At 32.1% G+C, this 15,934-nt stretch overlaps 1 protein-coding gene across 50 annotated transcripts in view; it reads left to right on the top strand.

Annotated features, from left to right (window-relative positions):
• The window catches only part of TRDN (triadin), a 415,209-nt gene that overhangs the window by 274,679 nt on the left and 124,596 nt on the right, over nucleotides 1-15,934 (top strand). For all 50 annotated transcript variants that reach the window (XM_078370051.1, XM_078370045.1, XM_078370044.1 and 47 more), the window contains one exon: nucleotides 2,937-2,984. In XM_078370051.1, coding sequence (XP_078226177.1) covers nucleotides 2,937-2,984 — 48 coding nt within the window. The remainder of the gene's footprint in view (nucleotides 1-2,936; nucleotides 2,985-15,934) is intronic.

Here is a 15,934-nt window from a genome sequence, read left to right as displayed (position 1 = left end):
TTTTCTTACCATTTTTCACTTCCTCACCACTATTCTAGCATACTTCTCCTCCAGTAAGTCTCACTTCTCCATTTAAAACTACCTACTAATAAAAGGCACACATCAGAGCCTCCATAGATGATATGGGAAAAAAGGGAGAGATGTCAATTTTATTGGAGAATTGGGTACTGAAGGAAAATTGTAGGGAATAATAATTAAATATAACCATGGTGGACGCAAATCTTTTTAAATAAAATACAAAAAAAAAAGCCACAAAGGAAAGATTGATAAATTGAATTTAAATAACATTAAAACTTCTGCTAATGTAAACCAGAGTAAAAAAATGTAGTGGAAAAAGACATTTACAGCATATGTGTATGTGTGTGTGTGTGTGTGTGTGTGTGAGAGAGAGAGAGAGAGAGAGAGAGAGAGACAGAGTATCTTCAAAAATACTCATTTAGAATATTACAAATGCATACAAATCAATTTAAAAAACATAAAGAAATTAGGCAAAAATCTTAAAAAGGCACTCCACATAGGAGACTAAACGAAGTATATGAAAAGCATGTGACATTATTGGTATTTCAGGTATCAGGAATAACTAAAATTAAAGCCAAAATGTGATACTACAACATAGAAAAACTGATATTTTTCTGAGAGATGATATTAGGATATGTGCAATTTAAAAGAAAAAAATTATTTATTTTTTGTTACAGTGTAATTAAATTAGTCCATCCTTTCCCTACTTAGATTTCCTGTGCTTCCAGGATACAATTGCTAGTGCCTGCAATTCTGGAGAAGTTTTAGCCATTATCCCTTCAAATATTGCTTTTTCCTCACACACTCTAATCTTTTATAAGTTCAATTAGATTTGTGTTAAGATGAGCTATATCTTCTATGTCTCTTAACCTCTTGTATATTGTCCATCTTTTTGTCTCTCTGGGATGAATTCCAGGCTATTCCTTCAGATTGGTAGTTCTAGTTTGACCTTCACTCCTACTTATATCTAACTTATCTATGAACAGTTTTAATTTTTTGTAGAAATTTTCTTTATTTTTCAAATTTAATTTGCCTTTTAAGGAAAATGTATTACAGCCCTAAATTAGATTAGATGAATAAATAGGAGTTACCTGTGAAAGTGAGATGACTGTGTTTTAGGCAGAGGTAAATAAAATAATAACAGCTTCTATTTACTGACTTATGTGGTGCCACCAGGCTGATTTCCTCAAACTGTTTTCACTTAGACCTTGAAACGGCCTTGTAGCATTACCTGTGCTTTTAACATGAAGAGTAAGACTCAAGGTAAAATAATGTGCACTCAATTTGCAGCGATTCAGTGGCAAAACTGGACTGTACCCTCTAAAATAATCATTGCTCTTTCTTCTAGGACATATGCCCCTTAGAATAACCAGAATTGTGGCACAGTTCTTTTCTGATTATAACTCAGTTCTGGAAGGTCATCTCAGGAGTACCTTGGGACTTGTGTCTTTATTTCAACATTGAAGGCCAACTTGCTTCCCTCTTCCCTCTGTCCTAACCCTAATACTGACTATGATACAACAAAAACAGCAAAATAAAGGGCATTGCATTCATTGGCATTCACCCTATAATATCTTGTGTTACATAAGATTTCTCTACAGGTGTGATTTGTGAGGTTTATACGTATTCATTTACTTTTTAGTTTAATACCTTCCTTGCTTCTCAGTGATATTGTTTGCTTTATTTTGGGGTCATACTTGAGTAAAATAATAGGTTGCTTTCCTGGAAATATAGGGTATTTCCTTCTAACCAGCACATAGTCAGTTTTTTGGGATATCTTTCTTTTTCAACAGATGTAATTAAAGGTAAAATTCATTTCCTTCTCTTCCCTCCTCCCTCCATCCTTTTTTCTTTCCTAATTGCATTGGCTTTTTAAAAAGATTGGGACCAGTTACCATATAAACATTTTGATTGGTCTGATTATCTCTTCATAATATAGTTTAACATGTTCTATACTTCTGGTATTTGATTAAACTGAAAGCTAAATCTAGCTTAGATAAATTTCAGTTGGATACTTTGGAAAGAGTACTTTAGAGAAGATTCTGTATATGCCACATGGTATCTCATCAGAAAGCACAGGATGTCTAGATGTCCTGATATGAATAAATGTTTCTAAGTTGCATCAATGGGTTAAGTTGGCTACAGACATATTTCTTCATTTTAAAGTTGTGTTTTCCCCCTTGCAGCTCTATGTAACATAACACTTGGGTGCAATAGCAATAGTCAGCGCCTCATCCATCTTTCATCTAATGGTTGCTAGTGAACTCTTAAGATTCTTGATTGAGTCAATTGTTTCAATGGTGTGCACCAACTCTGAGTGAATAATTTGTACTGTTCTACTTTTTGACTGTCAACCACTGTAAGTAGGCAAACAGTGAATACTTCACTGAGAGCAATACCTCTTAGAGAAAGGGGTACCGCACCCAAATAATCCTCTTTTGGTTACTGGTGATTTGGGATGATTTCATTTAATATTTAAATGAATCTCAAGCATGACTACACCATTCTTTCAGTTGATTAAGTCATACTAAGCTTGAATTTAAAGGAGCATCTAGTTGACATTTACAAGACACGAAGTGTCTCCAGCAATAACCTGGAATGTAAGTAGATTAATCACAGTCCTGTCAAGTGGAATTCTATGTAGAGCTTGTTTATCAAAGCCGAGTATAAACGAATAAAGCAGATACTGATTGTAGAAATGTAGACAGAAGAATACAAGGGATTACTTTTTTCTCTAATTCTTTAGATATAAAATCTGATTTCAATTGAATTATAGAGAAATGAAAAATATTTAAAAAGCTTTAAAATAACTTTTGTAGAGGAAAGATTTAGTGTTGAAAGAACTCCAAAATGCTTTTTTTGGGAAGAAGCAGTATTTTTTCTGGATCTCTTCTTTAAACCTTATCTTTGTTTGGCAGCTGTACCTGGAAAGAAGGAAGAGAAAACAACGAAGACAGTGGAGCAAGGTAAAAAAAAATGAAGGAGGTTGACATTATCTTCTTTAGAAAGACAACAACATGCGGAGGAAAGCACTGGATTCAGACAGGCGGAAGACGATAACCTCTAAGTGTATTGCTCTTTATCACTGTCCTTGCATTTTTTTCTGTGCCAGGGAGAATGTGAGACAGCAATCTGGGTTGGTCTTTCTTTTGTGTAACTAAACTCTGAGTATCAGCTCCAAATAGGAAAACTCCACAAACTGCTCAATTACATCAGGCGACATGCTGAAGATTGTTGAAATAAGGCAATGATCCAGGGGAACTGGTAGACATATTCCTATTTGATTTGTGGTTTTAACACCATCTTACTGATCATAATTTGAAAAATAAAGATGGCCCAATCCTATATATGCAAAAGCTATTTCTGTTGCTTGAAGAAATATATGTAAAAGTTAAAATGAAGAAAACAACAGCAAAAATAAGTTGAATATATTATGATGTATACTATATTATGACTTCAACTATTCATTCTCCCAAGAGGGTTAAAATTTCACTGTTATAAATCATAATGATACAAAATAGTTATACATTTTATTTGTATTTATGCAGCTATATCATAAATAGATCACTCCAGATTCTGCCTGAGAAAAATGCTATAGTACACTAAACTTAAAACATTTAAAGTGATGTTGTGGCTTCTCTTAGAGCTCAAGTGTGCTAATAATTTTAATTATCATTCCCCCCATGTATTTTCTTTTATATAATAATATTATATTTATTAGAATAAATTAAATTAGAACTAGCAATAATTTTGTAAAGAACAAAGTCTCAATGATTTTTCCAAATTTGAGTTGGAATTAAATTTCTGAAGTCCTAATATCAAAAATTAAGAACTTTTCACATAAATATATCAAGAAAATCCTTCTTCTCTCACATGTCAAATAAGTAAACTAAAGTTAAGAATTTGGTTAAGTAAAAAGATTGGTTAAGAATTTATTTCCTTGGGCTTTTCAAAATAAAATCCCATTATAATTGCATTGAAAATGTTTTCCAATTTATTTTGGCTTCTGGGGACTTTTAAAATTTACAATTCAGTAGATGTTTCTGTCAGTTTCTTTTTGAAGAAGTGTGGAATTTTAGTTTCTGAAATATAAAGTGGAAGCACTGAATCCTAATTTCAATGTGTTCAGTTATGCATGTTTGTGAAACTAAATTTATTCTCTAAAAAATAAAGATAATTATCCCAGACTGGCCCATTGACAAGATGGGCCAAGTTTTTGTTTGTATAAGTCAAACAAGAAAACATGTGAAAGGATAGGAAAATGTATAAACTTTTAGATAAGCATACAACATATAATTAGGCATTTTTCCTTATGAAATTAATTTCAACACAGATGACATAAATTATCAAACTACTTTGATTTCATTGATCTTTATAGCTTTCACCCTTCTAGTATAAAATTGCTGATTACTCATGACATTCATAGATTGTTTTCATAGCCTCAGTATATCAAAAGAAGATTGACTAGAATATAAAACACCCACACCAATAATAATAGTACCTAACAGACAACTGATTTCAAAATAGGGTTTTTTTTTTCCTATTGGCATGATGGTGTCAGTTTCATTAATTCTATGATATTTCCTCTAGTGGACAAGAGACTGGAAATGATTCCTAAAGATATGATCTTACTTCTTAAGATGATTTTATAGTAATACTCTACTAAAATTTTATTTTCTCTTGTTAAAGCTTAGGCTCCTGGCTTGCATGAAAAAAATGATGCTCTTTGAATGGCTATTTTTATATTGACTTAGTAAATCATTTCAATTTTAAATATTGTATGACAATGGCCTCACATTTTTCAACCATAACAATCATAGGAAATAACATATTTGGATAGTTTTCATATTTTTATTACAGTATATCTATGACTAATAACTGAAATGAAAATATTTTGTGCTTTTAATAAAGTGGTATGAGAAGACATAATAATGACATTCTACACATTTTCTCATATTACTCTAATATTTATGCATAATGCTTTATGATGTATACTTTGCTTTCTTATACAGTTTTAGTTATCTTCAAAAGTACAAATAATCTATTACTAGTTTATAATTCATTGAAATATAGTTAAATCCTCTTTAAAAACTTATTTTTATTTATTTGAACATGTGGACTTTATTTGGAAAAATTATATGATTTTTATAAATTTTAATAGAGTTTAAATACACTTTGTGATCTAAGTATAATTGTGTATATTGAATCTCTGGATTTAAATACTTATGGATATTTCAATGTCTCAAAATTAAGTTGAACGTTTTATTACAGAATGGTATAGTATTCCATCCTCTTAACAATTAAAAATCACTTCAAAAATCATTTAAGCAGAAACACAACAAAAATATTTTTAGAAAATTAAATAAAATCTAATTGTGTGTTAACTATCAAGAATAAATTGTAACACAATTAGTAATGATTTCATTAAGTGTAAATTTGGAAAGTGTTGACCTTAAGTGTATCAGAGTTCACTTACTATAATAAGATTCAACTTTGCCTTAAATTAAGAAATACTTCAAAATTCATAAATAGGCTAATTTGTGTCACTTCAAGAGTTTCTTTCTTGGCTTCTGATGTTATTCTGTAAATTGTAATAGCGTTTTAAATTGTCACAACACTAGGCAAAACCCAAGTGCTATTACATGTTTTGTATCCATCACTGTCCTCAACCACCTTATCAGATTCTGCTTTGTGTATGCTCTGGTCCTTTTAAAATCTGTGATGTGTACTGATTGTAGATTTATTCCATACTATCAAGTGAATGTTAATAATATCTAAGCATAATTATTTTCCCGAGAAAATTTTATTCATTTGAATATAATTAATGTGTATATTTCTTGGTCTATCAAAGTTATTTAAAAAAGGGAGAAACAGTTTTGCATTTAAAATCAATGAAGTAAAACAGAAGTTTAGTTAACACAGTTGTATTTAATTATTTGCTTAATATGTATTTATAAAATAACTTATTTGCACATGTTGACTAAGTCACACTGTTGACCCTCAATAAATGTTAAATTATAATAACAATATTATAGATTCCTGTGAATTCTAAACATTTTGACAATACTTTGTGCTTTGGTTGTTTAATATTTATTGAGCGCCCACAACAGGCTAGGCGCTGGGGAATGGGTGTGAGGGGCATGGCGTGGGCTTCAGAGACAAGATGGTCTATATGAAGGCAATGCATGAAAATGAGGATACTCTCCTTGTTTATGTATTTTACATGTTTTCAAAAGAACCATTAGCAAGTGAATTCTCCACTCCACTGTCTCACTTGATCACATAATACATTTTACTTCTTCTTACTCTTATTTTACTTAATACTATGAAAACAATTTATCCTTATAATTATTTTATGTCATTCATAGGAAATTTCTTTCTAGTCTCTCCTGTCTTAACTCCTTCCTCCTACTCACCATATTCCTTTAATGAGAGACAGATCTCACTCCTACTTATTATAGCAGAAGAACACATACTTAATGGAAGTTTGTATCGTTACATTAATTTCCTATAGAGGACTCCTTTCTGCCATGCAACATTTGATTCATGTGATTCACACATTGGCAGGATTGCCATTCAACATTAAAGAGAATTTCAGCTCTGAAAATAGGCAGTATATGTCAATGATGTTTGTGATATTAGGAAGTGATGTTAAGAGACACATATGCATTAATTCTTTACCTTTTTCCCAAAAGTTAAAGTTCCTTTATTATTGGTGATCTATCTTGTCTAATAAGCTGATGTGTAACTCCATCACCCTCATTTTATGTAGGATTTATGATAGGTACATACAGGTTACATAGAGATATAATTGAATGCCCAAATTTTGTTTCCATGCAAGTGTTCTGCCTTTCAGTTATGAAAATGAACCATTCCTGTGCCCAGTATAGCCTTCTGTGCTCATCTTTTTCCTTCCTTTTTCTTTACTTTTTTTTTAAGAAACTGGGTATTTTGCAGAGAAGCACACGAAAACTACAAGATTACACCTGGAATGCCTCCCTCCCACTGCACTGCCCTTGCGCTTCATACTGTGATAACCACACTTACCCCCAAGGACCCTCAGTAACTCTTGGGTCAGAGGAACTGGTAGGTAGATAGGCTTCACTACATTCCCTGGCATTACTAATTATCAGACAGCATTCCCAGGAAGAATGCATCAGGCTTATGCTGCCTGCATTCTGCCCCTTCCAGGACTCATCAGTGAAGTTTCTCAACGGCAATATTATCAATCTTTTAGGTTCTTAAAGTAACAAAATTTTTACATCAAATGTGTGCATTTGCTTCACCTCTCTTTTAATTCTTAAACTTTCCTTCATTTAACTTCCAACAACCTTCATGTAAAACTGAAGAATGCCAATACAAACAATTTTTAAGCCCTGTCACATCTAATTGTAAATATAAAGAAAATTACCATGTGAGCCCTGAATATAATGACAGTGTGCTTCAGATTTCTTTTGACAATATTTTACATAATTTATAGTAATTTAAAGCAATACAAATTATGTATCCTTGATCCCTGTCTATATTTTAATATTAGACTGAAGTTTCTTTAAAATATCCTTAAATGTGTAATGGGTCATTTTTTATTCTCATATAAGGAAAATTCTCTTAAAACTCTTATTTTTCTTATATAGAATTGTGATTGCCATCACTAGGATTTGGCATGCAAAAAATAGTTGTTAAGTATTTAAAGTAGATATTTGAAGTTTAAAATTTGGTTCTCCGGAGGGAATAATCAGCTTTATGTTCCTTTGACCTTCTAGACAAGATTATATAAAGAAATCAGAAATGCATTGTACTGGTAACCATATAACAGCAATAAAACACTTTTTATAAGCTTAAGAAGATTATTGAACTGCTAATCTTGTTTTTTATCTATTAATATTTACTTTCACTCCTACCTTAACGCTGAGGCCACAAGTGGGTTATATCTTTTTTCCTTTAAGTATCTTTAATAGAAAATATTACAGGCTGCCACATTACAAAGCTGAATGGTCAGAGCAAAGATTTTTTTCTGAGAAATTTTGTTTCCCTTTTTTTTATTTACAGATTGGCTTTCCACTAAAATCATATTTCTTTAAGATAGTGTATTGGTATACACTATCTTAAAGAAAGTTTCTTTACAGTCAATTGCTCTTCCAGAATCTGAAACAAATTAATAAAGTTTAAGTTTCATACTCAAAAATTAAATTGCAGAAATAATCTGAAACCATCAACCCTATATAAAAATCCATTGTTACTGTATTCTCATTATAAATTAAGTTACACATTTTAGATCACATAATTTTAGTAATGAAAATAAATGTTTTATCAATATTCTATGCAACATTTACCTGCATCTTAGTGACTATTACTGTCCCATTTTTTATAGATCAATGATACATTATAAGCTAGTTGTAAAGCAATGCTTTAAAAGTCAGAATTTAACTCAGATCCTGGAACGGCGAAATAGTAGTTAAAACTTTTTTTATCATCACAACCTGAAAAGTCCTGGTTTTACTTCACTTGATTTTTAAACAGAAAAGAAGGGAAAATTTTTTTTTTCCCAAATAAAGCATCTACATTCTCATTTAGAGCCTTTACAGTACATTCCATGGTCAAAAATTCTTAACCTGGAGTTAGCACTTACAACTTTGGTCTTCAAGGAAGAAATAACTGATAATAGCCAGTGGCAATTATAAAATATTAATCTGCTTGAACAATAGAGCACAGAACTATCTTGAAATAAAACTTCGGGCTTAGTTTAGCTCTATCAATAATTTGTTCTGTGACTGGGCTAGATATTTGCCTTGCACTGCCTTTTTTTAAATAAGAAAATATTATTGTATTGAGCCATCTCTAAGGGACCTTCCATCTCTAATATTGTACAATTCTCACTTGTAAGACATGTTTTCCATGTTTGAGACATTTCAACATTGCCCCAAATGCCAAAGAGTAAACTGTCTTCTGATCACAAATGCAATCATTCAACAGGAAAGTCCAATTTAGATTATAAAATGAAAATATCTGAAAATATTATTTAAATCTACTAAATGGAATGATAATATTTAAAGTCTTGCTGATAGGTTACATTACACTTAAATCCCAAAAATATCTCAGGAACATATCATGCTGTTGGATGTCAAAGTAATTACATAAAGATGCTTTAAATAAGATTGTACATATGAGAATTAGTAATAATGGCACACAGGATATAGAGATTATACCTTTGATACACACACACACACAAACTATAAAAACTGGGACAGAAGAACATACTGTCTCTGGAGATAGGAGAATACAGATAACAACTATGTGTGACTGGTGATTTCTGACTATTTTTACAACACGGCAATAATTACTTGGTAGTGTCATTCAGTTTTTCAGCACATATTATATTCTCTCGACAAAATTTTGCACATTCATTGATACAATGAAAGGAAAAAACATTTCGCTTTAGGATCTTTCAATCCTTATCACTGGAAGCATATAAGTTTAAGTTTCTTAGAGGGTACCACAGGTTCCTTTGCTACAAGTCTCATTGTGACTTTCCAGCTTACGCTCACTGCTTCTACCCCATTTGCTTCATTCAGGAATCCACTTGAACTTTCACACTCTGTGGTATTCTTATGCTGCTTTTTATGTTTGAAATACCTTTCTAATTCTTTTTTCATGGCAGGTTTTATCAGTTTTTGAATCCATCACAAATGCCAGTGTTTCTGTGAAGTCTTCAGATCGAGTTTGTCAGTGTTTCTGCTATGCACCCAGAGTTCTGAGCCCTCTGCCATTGTATCTAATCTGTCTATGTGGATGCATCACAACACAGTCTGAACTCCACACAATCTTCCTTATTTTTCCGGCTCCCAGTACAAAAGAGACACTCAATAAATACCTGTTTAATACAATATAGTTTATCTTTTAAAACAAACCTGTGTCCTCCTTTTATAATATCATTTTCAAGAGAAAGGACTCAAGGGGTCCTGGACTTTTCTATCTACAGTAGACATACTTTTGTCACTCTGGTAGGCACAACACAAAGAACAGGTTCTGATTTGTTAAAATGCCATCGACTTTTATTTTACTCCAAACCAAACACTTTTTGAGCATCTCAGACCTCAATTTTCTTTCTGTGTACATATCCATCACAAAGTTTAAAATATAGTTTGTGTGGAAACTTCTTTAAAAATTTAATGAAAGTCTAAAATATAGCAAATCAAATTCAACAATGCATAAAAAGAATTATACAAGACCAAGTGGGATTTATTCCAGATATGAAAGTCTATCATGACATTTGAAAATTATTTAAGTAATCTATAATATCAACAGACTAAAAAAGAAAAAAACACATGACACTATCAGTAGTAATGGCAAAAGCATTTGACAAAATCCAGCACCCATTGATGGTTAAAAACTCTCAGCAAACTAGGAATAGACAGAAAATTCTTAAACTTGGTAAGTAATTTCTACAAAAATCCTGTAGCTAACATTCTATTTAATGATGAGAAATTAAAAGCTCTCTTGCTAAGGTCAAGAACGTGGCAAAGATGTTTGCTCTAGCCACAATTTATCAACATTATACTGAAAGTTTTAGTGCATGAAGTAATATAAGAAAAGGAAATAAATGGTATACAAGTTGGGAAGAGAAAAACTGTCTTTGTTCAAAAATTACATACTTGTTTATGTAGAAAATTCCAAAAACTTCCTGGAACGAATCAGAAAATATAACAAGGTTTCAGGACACAAAGTTAATATGCAAAAGTCAATTACTCTCCTATATCAGTAATGAAAAAATTGAATAAGCAAGATTAAAAACACAATGACCGCTTGTATTAGCACCCAAAACATAAATACTTAGGTATACTTTTAAAATTATATATAAGGTCTATGTGAGGAAAACTACATAAAAGAAATAAATGGAAACCAAATAAATTGAGAGATACTCCATATTCATTGATAAGATTCCTCAGTATTGTCAAGATGTCAGTTCTTCCTAAATTGAGCTACAGATTCAACACAATTCCAGAAAAATTCTAGCAAGTTATCTATGGCTATTGACAAACAAATTCTAAGATTTATATGAAAAGGCAAAAGATCCAGAAGAGCTAACACAGCATTGGAAAATAAAAATTAAGTGGCAAACTGACTCTACTGAAATTCACAACTTACTGTAAAAGTACAGTAATCAAGAAAGCACGATATTAGTGAAAGGAAAGACAAATCAATGAAACAGAATAGAGAACTCAGAAATACACTCACAAAAAGTTAATCAGCTGATCTTTGACAAAGGCAAAAGCAATTTACTGAGAAAGGATAGGCATTTCAACAATTGGGTGTTAAAACAACTGGATGTTCATAAACAAAAATACAAAATAAAACAATAAACCCTCAAAAATAGACTTTACATCCTCCACAAGAAAATTAACTAAAAATGGATCATAGACCTAAATGTAAAACATAAAACTATAAAACTCCTAGAAAATAGCATAGGAGAAGATTTCGGTGATCTTGGGTTTGAAAATGACATTGTAAACATAACACCAAAGACACAGTCCCATGAATGAAGAAAATTATTAGTTGGACTTATACAGATGACAAGCCAGCATATGAAAAGATGTTCAATATAACAGGTCACTAGATTAAAATATTGAGATACCACTACACACCTATTAGAATAGCTAAAATATAAAACACTGACAATACTGAATGCTGGGGAGGATATAGAGCAACAGAAACCGTCATTCTTTGCTGCTGGGAATGCAAAAAGGCAATTTGGCAGTTTCTCAGAAAACTAACCTACTCTCACCATGCAGTCTAGCAATTATGCTCCTTGTTATTTATCCAAATAAGTTGAAAACTTATGTCTATTCAAAACCCGTACACGACTGTTCATATCAGCTTTATTTATATTTCCTAAATAATAAAATAATAAAATGTTTATTCAGTGTGAAAAATGTATGAGCTATCAAGCCACAAAATAAGTTGAATAACCTTAAATTTTATTTCTATGTGAAATATGCCAATCTGAAAAGTCAACATATTGTACAATTCCAACTATATGAAATTCTGGAAAAGGCAAAACTATAGAGAAAATTAAACACAGTGGTTACCAGGGTTTGGGGAGAAGAGAAGGTTGAGTAGGTGGAGCACAGAGAATTTTTAGGGTGATGAAATAATTCTGAGTGATACTGCAATGGCAGATACATGTCATTATTTTTGTCGAAATCTTTAAGATGTATAAAACTAAGTGAACTCTAATATAAACTATAGACTTTGGTTGATAATGATGTATCAATATTGTTTCTAGGACTATAATAAATGTACCACACTCTTGAGGGATACTGATGGTGAGGGAGCCTGAGTGTACTGAAAGAGGGTGTATTAGTTTGGGCTGATATAACAAAGTGCCATAGACTGGGTGGCTTATAAACAACAAAAATTTATTTCTCAAGATCTGGAAGCTGGAAGTCTAAAATTAGGCTGCTAGAATGGTTATGTGCTATGAGAGCCCTCTTCTGGATGGCAGACCGCTGTCTTTTTGTATTCTGACATGCAGAAAGAGGGCAAGAGAGCTCTCCAAGGTTCCTTTTATTTTTATAAGGCCATTAATTTTATTAGTCAGGGTTCCAGGCTGATGACCTAATTATTTCTCAGAGGTGCCACTTCCTAATACCATCACATGGAAGTAGAAGTGGGATTTCAACAGATGAATGTTGAAGGGACACATTTAGTCTGTTACAGAAAGAGTGTATAGGAAATCTGCACTTTCTGATTAGTTTTGCTGTAATCATAAATCTGCTCTAAAAATTAAGGTCTATTAATTTTTTAAGTGCACAGAAATCTCAAATAATTAGTCCAGTTAACTAAGTTAATTTTAAAGTATATTTTGAAATTCCATACCATGAGTAGCAGAAAGATACATTAAAATCCCTCTTTATTTTGGCTATATTAATAATTATTTAGTTAACATTTTTTCTTGTATTCAATTATATTTCTTCAACTTTTCTATATATATCATCTTGTAAACTAAATTTCATTTTGAACAGTTACACTACAATGAGAATAATTCTTGAAATCCCACATAAATGTGTTTTAGGAGAGGATTTCCATTTTAAAAAGTTCAAAAGACAATAAAGAATATGTATAATGAATAAGATTGTTATAGAAATAAATATTATATTATATCTTAAATTAATAGATGTTAAGAGGTTATTACAAAAAATAAATGGGCATAAGTATATAATACATGTGTGTGAGATTACTGAACTTTGGAAAGTCACTCAAAATTTCTTAGATAACAAAAAAGTAAAATTGTGAGGTAAACGTTAGATTTAAATATATGCAATTTTCTTTTTTATCCAGGAAAACTATCAGATGTTGGCAATTTCGTTTTACTTTATGCCTTTGCCACACTAGGATTACAAACTGAAGGATGTTCATAATGATAATTAGGTTATTGTGTAAAGATTCAACGATAAGTTTCCTTGTAGTTTGGATTCAAAATGTCTATGCTTGTTTCAGGAAAGAACTCTAGGGCTGATATCATCTGCTATAAGACTTTCCATTATTTCAGTCTTGCCTTGCCTTTTTCATGAGCCTCTTTTTCTAAAATTTCTTGTAGAAGTAAAAGGAAACACTATTGAGACATATACCTTTTCTATTTTACAGTACAATTAAAAGTAAAAGATGTTTACTATTTACTTTTGGTTAAATATATTCAGTACCATAACTTAAAAGATTCCTGGATGCATTGCTATTGAATATTATTTTTTAAATGAGTAGTTTTTATCTCATAGATTATTTAAAGCTTGACTTTAATAGCTATTTTGATCATAATCTGTGTTTTAAATTTTTAAACGTCTGGCAATAGCACATCAAAATTTATAAAATTAAGGGTATTTCTATCAATATATAAATGATATATCAATATAGAAAAATTATATGAGATTGGACTTGAAACATGCTGCTAAAAAGAATAGCTGAGAACACCAGTCTTTGTGTGTGGGTGTGTTTTCACCTGTCACATATTATTAAGAAAGTAATTGTTCTCTTTCCGGTTTATTTTGCCTTTATATAATTAGTTTACTTAATAAGTCAAGTCAATCTCTATGAATAAGACAAATAAGATTAATATGGGGCCTTTAAAAAAAACATGCCACTAGTTATATTGATAGTTTTCATTTATAACCCATACGATAGGTTGCTTTGCTTCTGCAGCACCTGTAAATGATCTGCACTTCACCTGTTTTTTCCAACTGCTTGCTGGACATTTCCTTTTTGGGTGTCTTGTTGACATATGAAACACAATATATTCAAAACAGACCTTCCTCCAAAGACCTCTTATTTTATATTTCATATCTCAGGTATGGGAAAATTATCCTACTGTAAACCAAATTTAAAAATCTAAGAACCATTCTCAGCTAAAACAAAACAAAACAAAAACAAACTAACAAACAAAAAAACTGTAATACATGGCTAAGCGCAGTGGCTCATGCCTGTAATCCCAGCACTTTGGGAGGCCGAGGAGGGCAGATCACTTTTGGTCAGGAGTTCGAGACCAGTCTGGCTAACATAATAAAAATCTGTCTCCACTAAAAATACAAATATTAGCTGGATGTGATGGCGGGTGCCTGTAATCCCAGCTACTCAGGAGCTGAGGCAGGAGAATCACTTAAACCTGGGAGGCAGAGGTTACCGTGAGCCAAGATCGCACCATTGCACTCCAGCCTGGCAACAGAGCGAGATTCTGTCAAAAACAAAACAAACCTAAACGAATACATCTGCTTACAGTTATGTAATTAAAATGGCATTTTACCCAATTTATAAGTCTAAACCTAAATGGCACATTCTCAGTGAAAAGCTTCCCCAATTTTAAAATTTGGATCAATAAATTCTTTATTATCTGTATAACTTTACTGGAGAACTTATCACAGGGTCTAATATTTTGCTGTCTGTTGGTTAACTACCTTTTCACAACTATTTCTATATACAGACCATTTCAAAACTTAGTGGTGTAAAACAACAGCTGATTTCATTTTGTTGATGATTTTGTGCCTCAGGACTTCAGGAGGATGAAGCAGGCAGTTTTTACCTAATTATCTCATGTGATCACAGTCAGATGTCAGGTTGGGCAGCAGTCATGTAAAATCACTGACTCCTGGATGTGCATGATGGCTCTCTCAGATGGCTGGCAGTTGATACTAGCTGTTGGCTGGGAGCTCAGCTTGGGCTGTTAGCTGGACTGCCTAGATGTAGCCTCTCTCACATGGTTGTGTTAGTTAGATTACCACCTGGCAGCTGCATTTCCCAAAGCAAATGTCACTAGATTAACAGGTAAAATAATGCATGACCTTTTCTGATTTAGCCTTCGAAGTCACAGAGTATCACTTCCAACTCTGTTGGTTGTAAATGGCCTACAGCTAAACTGATAGATCTGCCTTGTCCAAGCTTCCTATTCACTCTCTGTTTCTCTGAAATGTGTCTTTGTTTCCATTTTATTGTTCCAGGTCTAATTTCTTTCCCTCTTCTAGTTCTGCCTCAGTACTACATGCTTACATCCTTTACTGAGCCTATCATGCAACTACTGGGGCTGGCAGTTCAAATCCCAGGTCTCCTATGTAAAGATCTTGGAAAGTTATTTAATCAATTTATGTGAAAAGCAGAAATAATAACAGAACCTATATACCTCATAAAGTTGTTGTGAGCACTGAATGAGAAAATGGTGCTCACAAAATGAGAAAACATTGCCTGACACACAGTAAGCAGAAAATGTCAGCTATCATTCTCAGTACATCTTTCTTCCCCAAAGCCCATGTCAGTGTACTTGTACTATATATATCTGACATAATCTGAACTTGTGTCAGTAATTTAGTCATTTATGCACTTACTTTCTATCATTTACATATTTAGTTCAATGTCTTATAGACAAAATATACCTAGA

This window comes from Callithrix jacchus, chromosome 4, assembly GCF_049354715.1.
Source record: "Callithrix jacchus isolate 240 chromosome 4, calJac240_pri, whole genome shotgun sequence".
Lineage (NCBI taxonomy): Eukaryota > Metazoa > Chordata > Mammalia > Primates > Cebidae > Callithrix > Callithrix jacchus.
Note: the sequence above shows the minus strand (reverse complement) of the source record. Positions and strands in the feature narration are given on the sequence as shown.